The following is a 22,154-nucleotide window of genomic DNA, read 5'->3' on the forward strand; positions in this document are numbered from 1 at the left end:
TATAACTGCAGCGTATTGAATAGCTTCTCTCTTGGCACCTTGTCATATGCCTTTTCCAGATCGACAAAACTTAAATACAGATCTTTGTTATATTCCCATGCTTTCTCGACTATTTGTCGTAAAGTGAAGATCTGATCCTGACAGCCTCTATTTGGCCTGAATCCAGCTTGTTCTTCACCAAGCTTTTCTTCCACAATTCTTCTCAACCGTTTCTCAAGTATACTTGCATAGATCTTGCCAGGAACACTCAGTAGGGAAATACCTCTGTAATTCTCACATGCAGTTTTATTTCCCTTTTTATATATGGGTACTATGAGAGCTCCACTCCAATCATCGAGAATTCGTCCCTCTGTCCAGGCTTTCTGAACTATGCAGTGCAGCCACTGTAGGACTCTTATACCACCATACTTCTGCATTTCTGGTCGAATATCATCTACTCCTGCTGCCTTTCCACATTTCAAGCCTTTGATGGCTTTTTCTACTTCTAGCATGGATATGTATTCCTGACTGCATGCCTGGTCAGCGTTTTTTACCACTGTACTGTCATCACTGCGTGTTTCATTTAGCAGTTTTTCAAAGTAATTACTCCATACTTGAAGGATATCTTTTTCTCCCATTTTCATGTCACCTTTATCATCTCTAATTCCTTTTACAGCACTCTTTCCTCCATTCTTAAGCTTCTTCAACAACCTCCAGAATATTTTGCCACCTTCTTGATATTTATTTTCTATATTCTTGCCAAAGTCCTCCCATGACTTTTGTTTAGCTAGTTTTACCCAGTGTTTAGCATTCTTGCATTTGTCTCTATATTCTCTAAGAGCACAAGCTGACTTATTTGCCAGGAACTTTTGGTATGCTTTCTTCTTTTCCTTCACTGCCTCTTTAACTTCCTGTGTCCACCAGGGAGTTCTGATTTTTTTATTCTTACATTTTTATGTGATAGGATTTTAAATAAATTTTATATGTGATAGGATTAATTTAATGCGATAAGAATAGTAGAATTTAGCATCTCAGTGACATTAGAATGTTTGTTAGCTTTCTCGTAAGAGAAAACTAACAAACATTCTAATTTTCTCTTACGAGTAAACTAACAGTAATACTACTGAAAGGAATTTAGCTTAACTTCATATCATTTGCTATCTATATCCCATTGTGCAATTACTGTGTTTAGCATTCTTATAAGATTTAATTAGTTTAGAATGTGTTAATCTCTTAGTTCGAGTTTTATTCAGTATTGAGCATAATTGAGTGTATGAATTTTGTATTGTGTTTTAGATATTCCAATAAACATGTCATATTTACCTGAACCATGCCTGATTACGATTCCAACTTACCACTTATAAAAATAGAACCTATTTTGGCGGGAAGGATTTAGAGAGTGAATATAATAATAGATTTAGGTCACAACTGCAATAATCTGAATCTATACTGCAGTTTAAATAAGATATTGTGTAAGAAAGCTAAGAATCTGGTATTGTCTCCCTGAGTAAGGATCTTTTCTACTATAGGATACTGGCTGGCACAGCAAAATATAAATTTGCCAGTATCCAAAGAGAAAACAATCCTAGATATAAGAATAAGATTAAAGTAGGAGAAGAAAGAATAAATAACGAAAGGTAAATATATAACAATAGAGCAGGCAGTAGGATTTTGATTGTATAAGATTTTAGGTAAGAAAGGATAGATTTAAGTAAACAATTAAATAAGTATAAATCGTATATATAGAAACAAACATCGATTTAACACTGGAAATTGACTGTGTTAGACAAGAAAGAAAGAAGCATATCAGGAATAAACCTCCAATATGTTGAATCAAATTCTATAATAATCAAGACATTGGCCATGATTCAAATGAAGGAAAAAGCTTGTTAGTGGCTACATGAAATCAAAAGAACTGTAAGTATTATCAAATTACAACATTAACGTTGCACAAGTGATCAGTATAACTACTGACAATTCTAGCAATATGACTGCAGTAGTCTACCTTTTGTCTCAAGAACAGCAATTGGTGATGAATTGGAAAATAAAGAAGCTTCCCCTAAAATGTATTTACATTTATGTGATGAAATTCAATCAGTTGGGAGTGCAGTGCACATACTTAACCTAGTGGTAGAAGACATGACTAAAAAAAATAAAAAATAAATCCTGCAGCAAGAATATCGAAATTTGCGATCAAATGGCAAGAAAGCTTTGAACTGAGACCATCTGAAACAATTTGAAAAGATTTATTATTATTATTATGTGACACCTCCAGGGAGTCCAAAGACTCATCGAGGGAGAGTGTGCCAGCAGCATCAAACGATTGAATCCCTTCCAACTACTAACCGCGCTCAAACTTGCTTAACTTTATGTGAGCCATTAGTAGCAGAGGCTCTACCAATCGACCAACCAACAAGCCACACTAGACGTCTGGATGAGATGGAACACAGTATATAACATCATTCATCAATCAGTAATTATGTTTTAGAGTGAGTGAATTTTATCACTTTTAGAGACTTGTATAACTGTAAAAGATACTATAGTTATTCACCAGACCAATATGGCAGTTGGTGATAAAACATTAGATGGAATTGAAATTAAGACTTAACACTTACAGCAAGAATGTCTTGGCAAAAATAAGTTTAGTCGACACTACGGAAAGACCCCCTTCTTTCATAGTTACATAGTGATATGAAGGTCAAAATGTTGAGTGATTATTGTGGTTTATATTAAACTAAAGTTTTACTATGACATAGCAGTTTCCATAATTTTTTAATAATGAAGGACTATGGAAAGACATGAGTCTAATTCGTTAGAAAATAAAAAATTTTTGGCTGGCTTATTTTGATCCAATTTTGTATTGTCTCTCGTGATTGTGAAAAGACATTGACAGCAAAAAAACCTTTGAAAGAAATGTGAGGAAATTCATGAGAGTGATTCAGAATGATTCAACCAGATGACTGAAGTGGAAGAGGAAGCTTCATCAGTTGCCTTCACCATGCTGTGTGTTTTTGTTCCTTTAATAAATCATGTTCTGTTGCAAAATTGACAAAACCCTGCTTGAAAGTTTTCTGTCAGTTGAGTTTAGTAAAACTTCATCTGAAGATGCACGGTGTAAACTTGAACACTTTGAAGCCTTTTTCAGGAAATGCAAAACAACAGAGCAACAAAGAGGATGCAGTTAAATACAAATGTTTTGGATGTCTGGGACAGAAGAAGAAGACACATTCGGTGCTATCAAAACTTTACTGTGATTGCAAAATCAGCCTTAAAACTAATTTGGGCAGACTATAGAATGAAATTGACAAAAAAAAAAAAAAGTGGACACTCTTTTAATTCATAGATGAAATAATAACCAATGATGTTAGAAAAAAAATTTATATTTATAGTAGTACTTAGAATATTCTTTTTTTGTGTGCAAGTTGTATTTGGTTTTCATAGCATTTGTAATAGTAGAAAACTGTTCAACTCTGTACAATATCAGTCATAATAAGTTATGTTTAAAATCCATTACAAACTACACACTGCTTATATCTTCTTTATAAATGAAAGTTTTTCTTTGATTGCCATTTTGTCATCATCATCATCATCAGCCATTGCCAATCCACTGCTGGATGAAGGCCTTTCCAAGATTACTCCAAAACTGTCTGTCAGTGGCTCTCCTTTTCATGTCACTCCTGCAAATCTGATGATATCATCAATTCACCATGATTTAGGTTGACATTTTGGTCGTTTTTACTCTCATGGGATCCAATCCAGTACTTCTCCCCCCCCCCCATGTGGGGCACCTGTTCGTGGTGGAGGGGGACCTCCCAGTGATGGTATACTGGCCCTTTTCATTCTTCCTCTTTTTCTTTGCTTTTTTTCCCATATTCTTTGCTCTACTTCTCCTGAGTCTTTTTCGCTATCCTTTTTCCAGACCACCATCACTGGGATCCAACGCCCTGCCACCATGTTTGCCGTGTGGTACGACCTGTGGACATCCAGAAAGGGGGATCCTGGTAGTTTTGCACTACTTTGGCCCCTGCTTCGGCACGACGGGTGGTCCTGGATGGCCCAGCCAGGATCAATCGGCTTGTGGGCTTGCCTGCAAGGGTCAACAGTGTTGCAGTAAGTCTCTCAACCCATGGTCTGGGGTCGGGATCCTAGACCTGCTGCAGTGCCGGTATAGCATCCAGGATAGCCCTGGCATTCTACTCCTGAGCGCAGTATTTGCTTGCCAGGTAGTGGGCATCCATGTGTGGCTCCGTGGTGGGTGGGGAGCTCTGGCGCTGAATTAAAAATTCCTTAAATAAGAATTCTTTTCAGGGACCTTAACAAAGTCCCAACCAAGTACTGATAATATAGACACAGCATATGGAAACAGAAGTAAGAAACAAAAGATATCGGATACTAACATAAATGTACCAACCTTTTTAATCATTCATGCAACAGGTGAAAAACCAATTGGGAAAATGTCACCCTTCTTTATCCAAAAAAAAGGTATAGAAGGACTGGCAGAACCTCCCAGAACTGTCAAGAAATTGCGTTCTGGTGATATCCTCATAGAAATGATGTGCAAACAACATTCCGAGAAACTACTGAGAGCAACGACAATGGGTGGAATACAAATTGCAGTAACACCTCACAGAACACTCAATTCCAGTAGAGGAGTGATATCAGAATGGGATCTCCTTGATGTTCATGAGGAGATATGTTCAGAGCTTAAAGATCAAGGAGTGATGGGTGTGAGGTGCATCCTGATACCCAGGGATGGTCGCCTGGTCTCAACCAAGAACATCATCCTTACTTTTGATACACCTAGGCCTCCGACATCTGTAAAAGCAGGGTATCTCAGCTGTCGGCAGCCTAGGTGTATTAAAAGGAAGGATGATGTTCTTATCAATTGAAAGCATCTCATTTAAACATTTAAAGCATCTCAGCAGGTTAGGAATGTACATTCCTAACCTGCTGAGATGCTTTAAATGTCAATGATATGGACATGCCCAAACTGCCTATCATGGTTCTATTACCTGTGCCCGATGTAGTAGTAAAGAACATGAAAATAAATCTTGCCGTGAAATAAAAGCTAAATGTGTCAACTGTCAGGGAGATCGTCCAGCATACTCTCGTGCATGTCAGAAATAGAAAGATGAAAAAGAGATACAAAAAATTAAAACAGAACAAAACATAACATATCAGGATGCAAAAAGAAAGCTAGCCACCATTACACCTGTTCTACAATCCTCTTATGCCGAAAAAGTAACAATTAAAAAAGTGCCAACAGCAACTCAAACATGTATGTCTATTCCACCATTTAATAATTTCACCATACCTGAACTTTACGATCGCAAGTGCTTCTCTGTTGAGCGCATTAATCACAAGACCTATAGCCTTACTCCAAAGACAACTTCAAAAATGGTCCCAGTCAATGAAAACTCATCTGTCAAAAAAATTATGGTGGAGACTTCACTCAAAGAAACCACCAGACACTCGCACAGAAAAAATGGATACCTCGATACCCACTGAAAGCAAACTAAGCATACCAACTGACCCTAATGCATTTGATGCTTTGAGCACTCTACCAGAGGAAGAGATGGACACTGGCTGTCCATACTTCCCTAAAACAGTGGATAAATATAAATCTGACAAAGATAAGCCCTCAACCTCTCGAAAACCAGATAAGTCAATAAAATCAAAACAATAGGAAAATTTTTACAATGGAACTGTCATGGGATCCGCCAGAATATTGACAATATCAAGATGTTGTTGCAGAAACACAAACCTTTCTGTCAACAGGAAACTTACTTATCTTTAGGAATTTTACTGTTGTACGTAAGGATAGCACTGGAGATGATCCTTCTCATGGAGGAGTAGCTATCCTAGTGGGCAGTCATACTCCTTTCCTTCAGGTCTAATTTAATACTTCTCTGGAAGCGGTAGCGATTCACTTCTCTGTGGGATTCCTTATTATAGTATGTTCAATTTATTTAGCACCAAATGCTTATCTCGGAACTGCCTGAACCCATACGTTTTAATGGGTGACTTTAACGGTCACAATACTCTATGGGGTAGTGCCAACACTAATAGACAAGGTCGAATCATTGAAAAAATTATTGATGATAATAACCTTTCCCTTCTAAATAATAAACTCAATACTTTCTTCCTTATGCCTACCTGCTCATATTCTGCAATTGATCTTACAATCTGTTCCCCTTCCATTGCTCAAGTGGGACATTGAAGAGAACATATATGGGAGTGATCACTTTCCTGTTCTTTGTACAATGTCTTCACAGGAACCATCTTCACCCACACGGATACCTATATGGAAAATGGACCAGGCTGATTGGAACACTTTCTCTCATCTTGCAAAATTTAATGCTGATGCCATCAGTCAAATACCTATCAATGAAGCTGTAAAATATATAATAGAATGCATTGTCCAGGCAGCAACAACTTCCATCCCAAAAACATCGTCTCGATTTCCAGTCTATCCAAAACCTTGGTGGAACCCAGAATGTCAGGCAGCCAAATAAGATCAACACAGAGCATGGAGCATATTTCGTAGATACCCCACCACATCAAATTTAATAACTTTCAAGCGTGCTCGAGCCAAAGCACGTTTTGTAAGACATCAGTCAAAAACAATCATGGATCCAATTTACTACATCAATTAATCAAATGACCAGTCCAAAAATTGTATGGGATAAAATCCGGAAAATGAAAGGTAGATATAGTACACATTGTTTGTCCACCTTAGACTATAATGGAAGTGTTCTTGCTGATCCCAAAGCTAATGCAGATACTTTGGGAGAAACTTTTGCTAAAATCTCAGCAACAGCTTCATATTCTCTGGAATTTTTAGTACTGAAAGAGCAGCAAAAGAAACAAAGACTTAATTTTTCTACATTTTTCAACATTCTTCAGCCATTTGTCAAGGAGGAACTAAAAAGAGCTCTCCTACAATCTCACCCTAGTGCAGTAGGACCTGATGACATCCATTATGAAATGATAAAACATCTACCATCATCTTCTATGGATCTTCTTCTCTTATTATACACTAGAATACTTGCAGAAGAAGAGTTTCCAAATTCTTGGCATAAGTCAATTGTCATTACTATCCCAGGAAAAGATCCAACACAAGCAAATAATTATCGACCTATTGCTCTGACCAGCTGTCTTTGTAAGATGCTCGAGAAAATGGTTAATGCTAGACTTCTCTGGTATTTAGAAAGCAACAGTCTTCTTTTCAATACACAATGTGGTTTCCATAGACATCGATCAACTTTAGACCATTTAGTTCAGTTAGAAACTTGTATAAGAGATGCATTTCTGAAGCAAGAACATCTTGTCTGAGTTTTTTTTGACATGGAAAATGCTTATGACAGCCTGGAGATATGGCATATTAAAAGACCTCTATAACCTAGGTCTCAAAGGACACCTCCCTATATTTATTAAAAACTTTCTGTCCAGGCAAACTTTCCAAATCAGAGTGGGAAGTACTGTTAAGTTCTGAATAAAACTAAAAGTAGTTAACTTATAGTTTCTTCAGAGTTTAACATGCATTTAAAACTTTGCACATACTTGCAGGTTAAATTTGATGTAAAGGTGCCAGGCAATTTTGTAAATTTTGAATTCTGTTATTTATCCCTTAATATTATAATGCATTTTGTTGTAATTAAGTCCACTGCCTAAGCTTTGCTAAAAATAACATGAGTGTTTGTGCACTTCAGTGAGGGTTTAATGCATCAAAGATCGATTGCCAGAGGCAATGCACGTGCGCCAGAGTAAGCATTGAGCATGAAGGGAAGGCACGCGACTAAACCCCCCCCCCCCCATCACTACCAAAGTGATTACTAGGGGAGAATGTGGCGCTTGTGAAAGGAGTTGTGCTTTGAAGTGAGCAAGGAAGAAAAAGGATATGACGTAGTACGGAAGCATAGGGGTGCGTAATTTAAAGAGGCAACGCAGTGCTGGACTGGGGCTTTTTCTCTCGTTTCGTTGGATCTCCTGCCAGAGTCCCTTGCCGGTCAGTCGTCCACTCTTGTGGGAGCCATTCTCTTTATGCCCGGATGTTCATCCCGGTCTCTTGGGCAAAGTGTCGAGCCACAAGCGAGGAAGGAATGCCGAGCAGACCTTGAGAATCTGCCGATAGAAAACTCGTTCAGCAGAGCTGAGGTCTGGTATACTACACAGACAGTCAAGCTTTGCTTAAACCTGATAACAAGAAAAAAGGCAAGCACGTGTCTTCAGTGTCTGAGATTCATCTAGCCTGAATCTGATGAGAAGGAAACTACAGGTCGAACGGAACCAGAAATAAATCTGAGAGTGAAGCTGAATCGAGATGTATATGATTTTCCAGCAGATCCCAATTGGGTGGTAATGTAGAAACCTTTTCTTTGTTCAATGAAAGTGTGCAGAAAGAGTAATTGTAACCTTAATAGAACGTTAAAGACTAGAATGTTGTGAATTCACGTAGGATTCTAGAAACCTAGTTTAGAGAGACAGACAAAATTCCAAGACATGAATGCAGAAATTAGAGTGTGACCTGTACGTCTGTGAAGTGCATATCCTTAGTAGAATTGTATCATATATCTTAGCATTACCTTTGTTTGAGAATTACGTGGATTTAATACCTATGATTGTTTGAAATAGAAGTTAGAAAAATCGAGTGTATACATTTTAACCGATATTGGCATTGAAATTAGTGCATGATAGAATTAAACTTAATAGTGTTGAGACATTAGCCTTTGTTTCACCATTGTTTGAGTGCCATGTGGAACTGTTACCTAAGCTTGTTAAGAAAGGATTAGAGAGATTGAATGATTATGATTTAACTGAAATTGATTTAGAAGTGAATGTATGTGTGAATTGTTCATGATTTGTAAATTGTTTAGTGCATAATTAAATGTTTTCTTTTGATTTAACAATTGCCTTGCCTGAAATTAAAATCGAACCACAGCGGGTGGTATTTTGGAAGGGAGGACACGACTATAGATTAAGATAGTGATAAATTTGAGATTTGAGTTAATTTTTATAAGATTCAGGAATAAGGATACAGTTCAGAGCTCGGTACTGGTTCTTTGTTTCTTCACTGGTTGAAAATCTAGAACTTAATGTGTAGCTAAAATAGAAATTTTCCCTGAGTTTGAAGTAAGAACCAGCATTAGTTCAGAAACAAAGCAATTACCATTGTCTGGTGGGAATCTCTTTGCTTTCAACCCACGAACCATATCCTTATAATAAAATACAGCCAAATTAAGAGAAAAAGGTAGAATATAATAGAAGTGAGATAAGGGAAGAAAGAAATTTAACCATAAAATAGACAATAACTATAGAAAGGGGGGATGTAACAGTATGCTATCTCTACCATATCTTCAAGAATAAGGTGTTCCCCAAGGCTCTGTCTTAAGTATGACCCTTTTTGCTATTAAAATCAACTCAATCATTGAACAGCTTCCTCCCACTGTAGACAATGCTCTATATGTTGATGACTTCACAATTTACTGTCACTCACGTAACATGAGGGTAATTGAAAGACAACTTCAGCAAGCAATTGACCATGTCTCTTTGTGGGCTCTTAATAATGGGTTTAGGTTTTCAACAGAAAAAAGTGTCTGTGTACACTTCTGTCAAAAACGCACTCATCACCCAGATCCTGAACTAAGAATGGGTTTCTGTAGTTACTGGAACCTACTGTTATTCCAGTAACTACAGAAACCAAGTTCTCGGGACTCATCTTTGACAGAAAACTCACATTTCTAGCACACATTCGTCAACTAAGAGAAAAGTGCAAAAGAACTTTGAACTTCCTTTGCACTCTATCCTCTACTGGGTGGGGTGCTGATCGAGCTTCATTGCTCCCTCTTTATCGTGCACTTATACATTCAAAGCTGGATTATGGGTCCCAAGTCTATGGTTCGGCAAGACAGAGTAACCTACGATGGTTGGATTCCATCCATCATCAGGGTATACGGATAGCTACTGGTGCCTTTTGCACCTCACCCACTCCAAGTCTCTATGTAGAAGCAAATGAACTGACTCTGTCATTTCGAAGGAAACAGGTGTCTCCTAATTACGCCCTAAAAATAAAATCTCTCCCAGATCACCCTACATGGAATAGTATCTTCTCTGTGCATTGGGAAGCTCAATATCACAAACACCAAACTGCTATACATCCTTTTGGTATGCGTAAAGAAACTGTGCAAGCTGTTAGTATAAATGTTGACAACATTAGCTACACTAAACATAATCCATGGCAGGTTTGCATGCCATCCTGCAACCTCTCACTTTGTCAGCTACAGAAATCTTATACCCCATCATCCATTTATCTGCAATTGTTTAATGCATACAGAGCAGCACATGCTGATTTCTTACCCATCTATACTGATGGTTCAAGAACTAACACCTCTGTTGGCTGTGCTGCTGTGTTTCCTGACATTATCTCAAATCAGATCCCACCAGACTGCAGTAATTATACAGCAGAGTTACATTCCATTCAGCTTGCACACTTATGCATATAAAAGAAAACTGCTACCAAAAGTGTATAATTTATACAGACTCATTGAGCTCTTTACAGGCTATCTCCTCCTATGTATAATCCTCATCCAGTACTTTATGAAGTGCTACACCTGCTTCACAAAATGAAAATCCTTAATTTCGATGTTCAGTTCTGCTGGATTCCCAGCCACATCGAAATCAAAGGAAATGAGGCTGCAGATGCAGCTGTTAAATCAGCCCATACCTTCTCCACATACTATTTGACAGTTCCATATATGACTACAGACAACTTATAAGAACAAAGCTAATTGCTCAGTGGGAGTTAACATGGCAAGAAACATCAACAAACAAATTATATAACATTAAACCTGAAATTAAACACTGGCATTCTAGTCAATGTACAAAGAGAAGGGAGGAGGTTGTCCTTGCTAGGCTCCTGCATAGGTCACAGTCACCTTACACATTCTCATTTACTGAGAGCTGATGACCCCCCCCCCATGTGTAAAAAATGCAACACACATCTCACTATTCATCATATTCTGGTAGATTGTCAAAAATTTACATGAGAGAGGAATGAAATTTTCACCTATCTAACCAAGCCATATACACTCAGGGAAATACTAGCAGACTCAGGCAAATTGCATGATGTTTTTAATTTTTTAGAAAGAATTAATTTGTACAAACACATTTGACTATAAATTTGTTTATATGTAAATACTTTTTTGCTTAACTTAACTTTTATACATACATATTATTCATTAGGTTAAATCTGACCAATTATGTATTACCATAGGCCTTGATCTTGTATATTTGTATCACCCTGCTGTAATTTTGTTAATATGTAAATACCATAATGCTAAACTTAAATTTTATGCAGTGTAATAATTCCTTTCTGACTCTTTAAGGATTAGTATAATAATGTTTGTTGTAATCTTACTAGACTTCCTTGACTTGTTTTTTATATACAAGTGTTAACCTATAGTTATCTATTTATGTACTGCTGAAATCTCTGCAGTAATTTTGTTTATATGTAGATACTGCATCACTTAACATAAATTTTGTGTATGCATCTTATTTACTACTTTATTTTTCGAATAATCATGTAGTGCTGTAGGACATCTTACCTATTTGTATACTTTCTAGTAATTCTGTCTATATGTATTGCTAAATTCTGTTTATACTGCATTGCTAAATTTAATTTTCATCCATGCATATTGTATAATAATCCCTTTTTTGTACTGCTATAAAGGCATCTATTATAATTTTACATATATGTAGATACTGCATTCCTTGGCTTAATGTTTCATATATTATGTATTAACTTATATTATTAACTATTTTGGCACTACTGTAATAACCTCTGACCTTGTGTGTTGCTGTGCCCTCTGCAACAGTTCTGTTTATCTATAGATGCTGCTTTGTGGAACTAGATTCTTGTACAGACTTATTGTTTACAATTTTCTGTAAATGCTAATGTTGTAACCTTTAGTATGGCACAATATGACCTTTGTAGTTTTTGTGCCAAATGAACAATAAACCAACCAACCAACTTCTTTTGTCCATCATTGATCTTGTCCTCGAGCAATATGCCCAGCCCATTGTCACTTCATATGTTTCACTCTTCCTATGATATCAGAGAATTTGGTTTGATTTCTTATCCACGTATTCCTTTTGTGATCCAATCTTGTAATACCAAGCATACTTCTTTCCATACTAAATTGTGTTGTTCTTAATTTATGAATTTTCTTTGCATTTAGTGTTCCTGTTTCACAGCTATATGTCAATATAAGAAGAATGCATTGGCTAAAAACTTTTCTCTCCGGACATAATGGGTTGGCTTTTGAATATTGAATGCAATTTTCTAAATGCTTTCCACCCAAGCATCGTGCATCTTTTAATTTTTTCCATGATATTTTGTTCCATCGATATCTGTTGTCCTAAGTATAGGTAATGATCTACTTGTTTAATTTCATCATTATTGATTTTTATTATTTCTGGTTGGACATAGCTATTGAACATAGCTTGGGTCTTCTTTAGGTTTATCTTTAGGCCAGCTGTTTTGCTAGCAATTTGGAATTCATGGTTACAAGTATATAATTCATGTACCGTTGAAGTAAAGATAACTATGTCATCTGCAAAGCATAAATGACTTAAATATCTTCCATTTATCTTCAGACCTTTCCCCTTCCCAATCAAGAAGTTCTAATATTTCTTCTAAGCATGCTGTGAATAATTTTGGAGATATTGTGTCACCCTGTCTTCGACCTCTCTGCATTTCCATTGAAATGAATTGCTGCTATTGCATTGGTGTGTGCTGATTTGATGGTCCTGACATATGGCTCCTTTACTTGCATAAGTATTGCACAAGTTTTTACTCAATAATACCAAGACATAATGGTAACTGACATTAATTACACCGTTTGATAATCTGTTGTACAACTTGAATATGGTCCATTGTACTAAAGCCACTTTGAAAGCCTGCCTGTGCTTTTAGTTATGCTATGTCTAAAGTCTCACAAAATGCAGTTGTTAGTGTATCTGCTCTCCAGCCAAAAGGCTATGGGTTTGAATCCTGCCATGGGCATGGCTGTTTGATTGTCTGTGAAAATGCTAGTGGTGGTGGGCAGTAGATGGCATTGATGTAGATGATGTGGTTCACTGTATTTGGTGGAGTGAGTGGTGAAGATGGAGAGTTGTAGCCCTTCCTTGATGAGTCTTTGGACTCCATTGTGTTACATAGTAATAATAATAATGAAACATAGTCATTGTTAAGCACAGTTATTTATATATAATTTTATCCCACCCACGAAAGGTTAATAGTAAAACTACAGTACATTTATACTGTGGTAGGCTAAGGATTTTTTTTTCCATTTTTATCAATTTTATATATTTCTTTGTAATTTTTTATTTATTTCTAGATAGTCTGGATACCCTGCTCTAGAGACCAAACATAGAACTTCAAGCCACTCCGGGCCTCCAATAAGCAGAGCAGTGATCTCACACTGGTTGATGAAATTCATCTCCCATCTAAAGATAATCACAAACATCCATCACACAGCTGGATTTGAACCTCGCCCTGTTGATTGGAGAGCAGGTACACTAACTACTCAGCCAATGAGGCCTGCAGTTGGTTTCGTTTGAAATTCGTTGTGCTTTTAGCTCTTGCACTTCTGGGCTTTGAGATACTCAAAGCAAAATATTATTGCTTTTATGACAACCCCTTCCACCAGAAGACTTAAATCCATGAAGGTGGTAATGTCATTAACTGATTATTTTAAAAGTATGTCCTGGTGAAGATTAATGATTTTGAAGAGAAAACCAGAACATAAGTTCAGCCCTAAGCTATTTATTGGCTGATACTACTATGACAACAATCAAAACATGATTCAACTTCCCATCTATTTGCTAAATTCCCATCTTTGAATAGGATGACTTGCACTTTCTCATATTCATAGCATCTCCCTTGCTTTTGCTCTCATTGCTTCCTTCCCCTTCTACAGCAACAATATTGACATGTTATCTGTAGTTCACTATATATATATATATATATATATATATTTTTTTTTTTTTTTTCAGTTAATTAAATGTCAAATTCTCCCAAATAAAAGTATATGCTTCTTATTTCCTAAGTCATGAAAAAAAAAAACTCACAGTTTCTGTTACGTATTTCATTTTCTTAATATTCAGAAATATGTAAGAGATCATTTAAGATGATATGGTCACTAAAAGAGAATGGATGACAGGGGAAAGACCAAGTTATAGGTTCGTTGATGCAGTTATGAGACGAGACCTGAGTAGGTTGAGACTAGAGTTGATCAAATCAGAAACTGACAGATAAATAGACCAGTGTGGAAGAAAGTTCTTAATTAGAAACTGTTCGTGAAATCTTAATTGTGTTATGTTATTTGGAATTTGTGATACACCCCTTAATGGTAAGCAGTGAACCTACACCAGAATATGACGATGTGTGAGAATGCTCACTGTGTAAGCATGAAGGAAAGGATACACAAAAATCTTTGTATGGTTGCTGAAAAATTAATAAAAAATGGGGAATGCATGAAATAGTAGACTTAATATTATTTTAATTAAATATAATCTATAATAAAAATAATTTGCAGAAACCATTAGATCTTTTAGATGCAGAACTAACTGCAATCTTTATTTCTGAATCTAGGCAATGATTGACGTGTCTGCTGATCAGGGATGGTTGGCAACTACACTCAGAGTTATTAATTTACTGCAAATGGTACTACAAGCAAGGTGGTATAATGATCACACTTTACTTACACTGCCTTATGTAGAACCTTTAAACCTCTATTGTTTCAGGTTAGTTGAAAACTTCTAATTTTAAAATTTATTACAAAATTGTAAAAAAGATTTTCTGCTATAAAAATTATATTTTCATAGAAAAAGAATGGATAGTTATATTCTTTAATGTTGTAAAATATATTTATCAACAATAGAAGCAGTTATATGTTTTGATGTAGCATGCTTTTATTGTTTTAAGCTTATTCCTATTATTATATTTTTTGCTATTTTTTTAATAAGAACAGATTATTATTTATATAGGTACTCCATGGAGACAAAAGACTCATCGCAGGAGACCCATACTATCCATTAACGCAATGCCTATGATATATCTCCTTAAACTTATTCACTGTTGGGGGCTCTCACAACCATCTCTGGCAATCCATTCCATTTGTTCACCACTTTCCAAGTAATGAACCTAGTCCACACACCCTTACTAACCATACGCTTAGATAACTTCCAAGTCTGACCTCTTGTTTATCCCCTACTCTCCATGTATTGAAAAATTTAATTTTTGTCAATCTTATAGAATCCCTTTAGTAACTTATTAGTTTCTATCATATCCCCTCTCTTCTGCCTGTTAGCTAAACTCTGCAACCCACAAACCTTCAGTCTACCCTCATAGGGAACATTTCACAGACCTGTCACCAGTTTGGTTACCCATCTCTAAATCCTTGCCACCACATCGCCTAGTCCTTGAACCTAGTCCACACACCCTTACTAACCATACGCTTAGATAACTTCCAAGTCTGACCTCTTGTTTATCCCCTACTCTCCATGTATTGAAAAATTTAATTTTTGTCAATCTTATAGAATCCCTTTAGTAACTTATTAGTTTCTATCATATCCCCTCTCTTCTGCCTGTTAGCTAAACTCTGCAACCCACAAACCTTCAGTCTACCCTCATAGGGAACATTTCACAGACCTGTCACCAGTTTGGTTACCCATCTCTAAATCCTTGCCACCACCTCCCGATTCCCCCCCCCCCAGAAATGCAAGTGACCAAATCTGTGCACAGTAGTCAACGTATGGCTGAATCATAGCCTTATAAAGACGATAACAACCTCGCTATCTTTACTTGTCATTGTGTTCTTCAACATCCAAGTAATTATTATTATTATATGGCCACTTCCATGAAGTCCGAAGAAATCGCGGGAGACCCAATCTATCCACACAACCTATCATACCTCTCCTTGAATACTTTAACAGACAAAGCACTCGCAACGGACTCTGGCTACCCATTCCACTCACTCACAACTCTCCATGCAAAAAATCTAGTCCTCACACCCCTACTAACCACACCTTTATTTAACTTCATTTTGCACTTGGTTAGACTATAATAAATTTAGTTTAATCCTTTATCCAAGTGTAAGCAAACAAAGTTTGCACCTGTAAATATCTTCAGGACTGAGGTAAGGTAGTGCAACACCAGGCAACTCCTAGCAAAGGTGGACCAAGCTCTCATCACTCCTTGTCTCAGTATCTCCCATAATGCAAAGCACATCTCCTTGCAGACATGTATCCTATGCATTAGATTTCGACCTTTATTGAGGTGTATTTAAGTAAAGACCTCTCTAAAAATTAGAGAATCCCAAAAGATCGCCCAACTCAGCATTGTTCCACTCAGTGACAGGCTCACCCCATCACCAAGAACTTCGCAACGTTGGCTCTACCCAGTGGCAGGCTCATCCCACCACCAGACAGAGCCATAATCTCAGCGGTGGCCCTACTCAGAGACAAGCAAAAACCTGCTCCAAGCAGAGCCTCTCATATATCCAAGAAAACCCCTCATCAGTGAGTAGGTAGACCTGGATTGAGGTCTCATCAGTGGGAGGCAGACCCAAATGTGGAGTTACTAAGGCAGAAGCAATAAGAGAGGTCATTGCCTATGCAAGTTGCCAACAGATGTACCACCTTATTATTGAATTACTCTGGATGTAGAGAAAGGTGTTGGAAGTTTATTTTGCACTTGTTTAGACTTTAATAAATTTAGTTTAATCCTTTATCCGAGATGTAAAGATGTATTTGCATCTGAAAATATCTTCAGGATTGAGGTAAGATGGTGCAACACCAGGCAACTCCGAGCAAAGGTGGACCAAGCTCTCATCACTCCTTGTCTCAGTATCTCCCATAATGCAAAGCACATCTCCTTGTGTCTAAGCAAACATAGTTTGCTTACACTTGAATAAAGGTCAAATACATCTTTACAAGTGTAAAGATGTATTTGCATCTGAAAATATCTTCAGGATTGAGGTAAGGTGGTGCAACACCAGGCAACTCTGAACAAAGGTGGACCAAGCTCTCATCACTCCTTGTCTCAGTATCTCCCATAATGCAAAGCACATCTCCTTGTGTCTAAGCAAACAAAGTTTGCTTACACTTGGATAAAGGATTAAACTAAATTTATTATAGTCTAACCAAGTGCAAGATAAACTTCCATCATCTTTCTCTAAATCCAGAGTAATTCAGTAATAAGGTGGTACACCTATTAGCAACTTGTATAGGTAAATATGACCTTTCCTATTGCTTCTGCCTTAGTATCTCCACGTTTTGGTCTAACTCCCACTGACAAGACCTCAATAAAGGTCGAAACAGGTCTGGGTAGTGGCCCTTCCCTTAATGCATAGCAGTATACATGTCCGCAAGGAGATGTGCTTTGCATTATGGGATATACTGAGACAAGGAGTGATGAGAGCTTGGTCCACCTTTGCTTGGAGTTGCCTGGTGTTGCACCACCTTACCTCAGTCCTGAAGATATTTTTAGGTGCAAACTTTGTTTGCTTACACTTGGATAAAGGATTAAACTAAATTTATTATTCAACTTCCAGGGATGACCCCCTTGTTCTGGCCCCTCTAGCCAAGTGCTGAAACATTTTCCCTGCATCTATCCTATAAAACCCTTTAAGCAACTTAAATGTTTCTATCACATCTCTTTTTCTCCTATCAACCAACTTCAACAATCCACACATCTTCAATCTATCCTCAGAGGGAACATTCCACAGGCCACACACACGCACACACTGTCTTAGTCACTCTTTCTTTTAAGTTTACACGGTGATCAGCATTCATATTTACGAATTTAGGGACACAAAACACACATGTTGAAATGATTATTTTACTTATTATTAATAAAATAACAATTGACGTTTTGACCCCTGGATTGAGATCATCATCTAGTGGTTAAGAAAGAAAAATCTCAATACAAGAAGACTTGGCGAAGTGTTTTTTTTTTTTTTTAATTAATCATTCAATAGCAACCTGAACTGTACAAGACCTGAAGAAAAGCTTAGTACGAGAGGACTTTAGCAGGTTTATTTTTTTATATAACCACTAGAGGTCAGGCTAAGTAAAAGATCAATTAACAATGTAGATTCAATTTATCTTTGTAGAGAGCAAGAGCATGTAGCTTGTTTTCATATACACATGTATTTTTCTGATGATAACCTCAATAGGGGTCAAAGCGTCAATTGATATTTTATTAATAATAAGAAAATAATAATTTCAACACACGTGTTTTGTGTCCCTAAATTCGTAAATATGAATGCTGATCACTGTGTAACCTTAAAAGAAAGTGTCATCATAATCCATGGAGATTTGACCCACAAGCAGTGCAGCCTCTATGGTAAGCTAAAGATACACGTTTCCTTGTTAATTAATCGACTAACCTTTCTGAAATGATGTAGCGACAGCAACTTAATCCCCAACTGCATTAAACTAAAAGAATTTTACATCAGCTAAAGTGCTCCGTATTTATGCCCGGTTGGGAAAAGCGTTGGTAAGGGAACAAATCTGCAAGGCACGAAAAAACTTAGCATCTGCCCAAGCCAAAGTATTACAACTAAAACTAGGCTATCCAGCTACATTAATTCTGAAATTTGGGATATTTTAGACAAGATCACAGATGACATGGCCAAGCACCTATTACTCAAAAACAAGGAAAATTTAATAAAGAAGTTCCAAGCACTAAAACAGCAAGAAAGCGCAGGACAATCAGGACACCATAACCAAAGGAGTAGTCAATCACAAACCGACATCACAAGGAGCAGCCAATCACCCATAACCGAAGTTAGGAGCAACCAACCACCAACGGACCATGGCCTGGTTATTAACAAATCAAACTGCAACCTCACCCAAGGTGAACTCTCGCTACTGAAAAAAGGCCTAAAATACGCCATTGCACCAAGGTCAGTAAACAAATTGGATATCATTTATCATATTAAGAGAGGTCTAAGATCCCTCCCTGCCACTCTAGCTGACAAAATACGTATGGAAACATCGTGCATACTAAACTCAAATAAAAAACTAAGCAGCAACCTAAACAAAATGGAAAAACTGGCCGTCAAATCCCTAAAAAAATAATGACATTATAATCACAAAAGCCGATAAAGGGAATGCTACTGTTGTTTTAGATCGGACACCCTACATAGAAAAAATGAACCATTTTGTATTGGACCACAACACCTACCAAATGGTAAACTATAACCCCACAAAACACATCAAAAAGAAAACAACTGAATTAATTAAATCTGTTAACACATGGCCAGAAGAAACTACCAAAAAACTAATATTCATTATGCCCGCACGTCCAGAATTTACGGCCTGCCAAAAATACACAAAACAAACATGCCACTACGTCCGATTGTTGAAGGAATCGACAGCCCGAATTACCACTTAGCCAAAAAAATTAGTGGCCACACTCAAGGAATTGGTAGCTCATACCCCTTCCTGCAGAAAAAATATACATTTCATAAGCAAAATTAAAAACATTACACTCAGTGACCAAGATTTATTAGTCAGCTTTGACATAACTGCCCTTTTCACCAATGTCTCGATCAATAATACTATGTGCTCCTATAGAACTTATTTCCACACGACATCACGACCCTCTTTGCCCATGTACTCTGCTCCAGATATTTCATGTGGCAAAAACAATTGTTACCTACAAAAAGAAGGTACAGCCATGGGCTCACCACTCCCCCCCCACCCCCCAATAGCTAACTTTTATATGGAACACTTTGAGCAACGAACTCTAGAGTCAGCGGGCCTAAAGTCCAAAATTTGGCTCAGATACGTTGATGATATTTTTGCCATTTGGCCCCACGGCTGTGAAGCACTAAATACATTCCTTAGCCACCTGAACAAACAACACAAATGTATCCAATTCATTGAAATGGAAAAAAACAACTCTCTTCCTTATCTAGACACACACACATACACACATACGTCTTCCCTCAGGCTGTCTCTCCTTCTCAGTCTACTGCAAACCGACACACACACGCAGGCCAGTACAAAAATTCTTACCACCACTCAACACAAAAATTAGGGGTCATAAGCACCCTTAAACACAGAGCTCAAACTATTTGTTCAAATGAGCAAGCTCTAAACCAGGAATATGAGATCATCAACCGTACATTTATAAAAAAATGGATACAGTAAAAAAAACTATTCACAAGGTCCTCCACAGAGACACCACTAAAAACAAAAAAGATTTCAAGAATGCCATTGCCATTCCTTATGGTAGAGGCATTTCGGAAAAATAGACAGAACACTACACAAATACAACATCAAAACCACCTTTAAACCCCCAACAAAATTAAGACACCTACTCAGTTCTTCCAAAGATCCTCTTCCACACCTAGCCCACCCAGGGGTTTACAAAATACAGTGCACATGTAACCTACCATACAGGGGAAACAGGGTGAACCATCCCAATTAGGAAGGACAAACACAAATGACACATTAAAAACCTCCATTTTGGAAAAACCGGCCTTTCAGACCATTCACTCCAGACATACCACAGAATTGATTGGAAAGGTACCAAGTCCCTACACCGCACCAAAACCAGGGTTCGACAGGAAATTTAAAGAAGCATGTGAAATGCTCGAACACAATCCTAATCTGAACAAAAATAATGGTCTAACCATTCCAAGAATGTGGAGGACCCATCTGCAACTATTATAGCAACCAGAACAAGCCAAAGAAAAATTTCAGTACAAGAAGACTTGAAGTGTTTTTTTTTTGTTTTTTTTTACCACTAGGGGTCAGGCTAAGTAAAAGATCAATTAACAACATAGAATCAATTTACCTTTGTAAAGTGCAAGAGCATGTAGCTTGTTTTTATATACACATGTATTTTTCTGATGATGACCTCATTACAGGGTTCAAAACGTCATCAATTGTTATTTTATTAATAATAAGTAAAATAATCATTTCAACACGTATTTTGTGTCCCTAAATTTATAAATATATGCATCTTAATCACTTGCCTCTGAATCCTCTCCACCACTTACTCATTCCCAGGGGACCAGACTTGAGCACAGTTATCCAGATGTAGGAATAACAACTTCCTTATTTCTATTTGTTAATGTGTTCTTCAATAACCAAGTAATCTTATGGGCTATCTTAGCAAATAGAAATAAGGAAGTTGGTCTCTAAATCTTCAGCTTCATTTGTTTCCTGGAGTACAGTGCCTTCAATGTGATATACGGCTTGCAATCTGTTTATTCCAAAATGCATAATTTTACATTTCTTGACATTAAACTGATAACCATTATCTTTTGCCCATATTGACAGCCTATTTAAATCATTTTGCAAGCTCTCCACATCAGGTTATTTCCTACATCATTTTGTACAAATTAAACAGCAATGGTCCCAGTACTGAACCTTGCGGCACACCACTAGTCACCTGTTTTTGCCTCAATTCTGCTCCTCCATATACCACTTTTTGAGAGCTGTCCTTACCCACCCCCTCTTCTTCACGTAACCAGTGAATCCAGTGTTCTAATTTGCATAACAGAGTTCCACATGGTATTCAGTCAAATGTCTTTGCAAAATCCTATCGACTTTTTCATCACTTGATACTTCCGAATTAGATTTCTTATTAATTAGAATACTTTTAACATAATCCATTATTTCTGACATGAAGAATCCTAGCTTAAATCTTGGATCTAATGTTGTTGAAATAATATAATATTTATTTTAGAATAAAGTATCAAATCTGCTAATTTCTTCACAGAGAATTTTTTTGTTGTTCCTAATCCGAAGAAAGTATTATCATCTTTAGATATATACATTTGCAGAGTCACAATAATTGGCAACACTTCCTAAATTACAGCAAAATTTGAACACGTGGTTTTGGTAATTTCCTTGAGAAGGGGTTCCATTAAAGACCACTGATTTGAGCTTTAAACTATTTATGTCAGTTGCATAGATATTTAGCTTGTTCTTGTTCTTATACTCATTGTGGCATATAAAAAAGTAGAGTTCCAGTGAGTAAGTACATGATGAACTAATTTAATATAGCTGTTATTGAATTCAGTTAAAATGTCTTTTAGTTTTGAGCATACAGCAGAATGGTTAAAATGTCCCACCATTTTCCTACATGCTGC

The 22,154-nt window shown here is 37.0% G+C and overlaps 1 protein-coding gene across 4 annotated transcripts in view; it reads left to right on the plus strand.

Annotated features, from left to right (window-relative positions):
• Nucleotides 1-22,154, plus strand: part of obe (activating signal cointegrator 1 complex subunit obelus) — a 596,544-nt gene that overhangs the window by 515,061 nt on the left and 59,329 nt on the right. For all 4 annotated transcript variants that reach the window (XM_090409638.1, XM_090409636.1, XM_090409637.1 and 1 more), the window contains one exon: nt 14,633-14,784. In XM_090409638.1, coding sequence (XP_090265764.1) covers nt 14,633-14,784 — 152 coding nt within the window. The remainder of the gene's footprint in view (nt 1-14,632; nt 14,785-22,154) is intronic.

The sequence above is a fragment of the Typopeltis vanoorti genome, chromosome 19, assembly GCF_054136105.1.
Source record: "Typopeltis vanoorti isolate ZY-2024b chromosome 19, IOZ_Tvanoo_1.0, whole genome shotgun sequence".
Classification (NCBI taxonomy): Eukaryota; Metazoa; Arthropoda; class Arachnida; order Uropygi; family Thelyphonidae; genus Typopeltis; species Typopeltis vanoorti.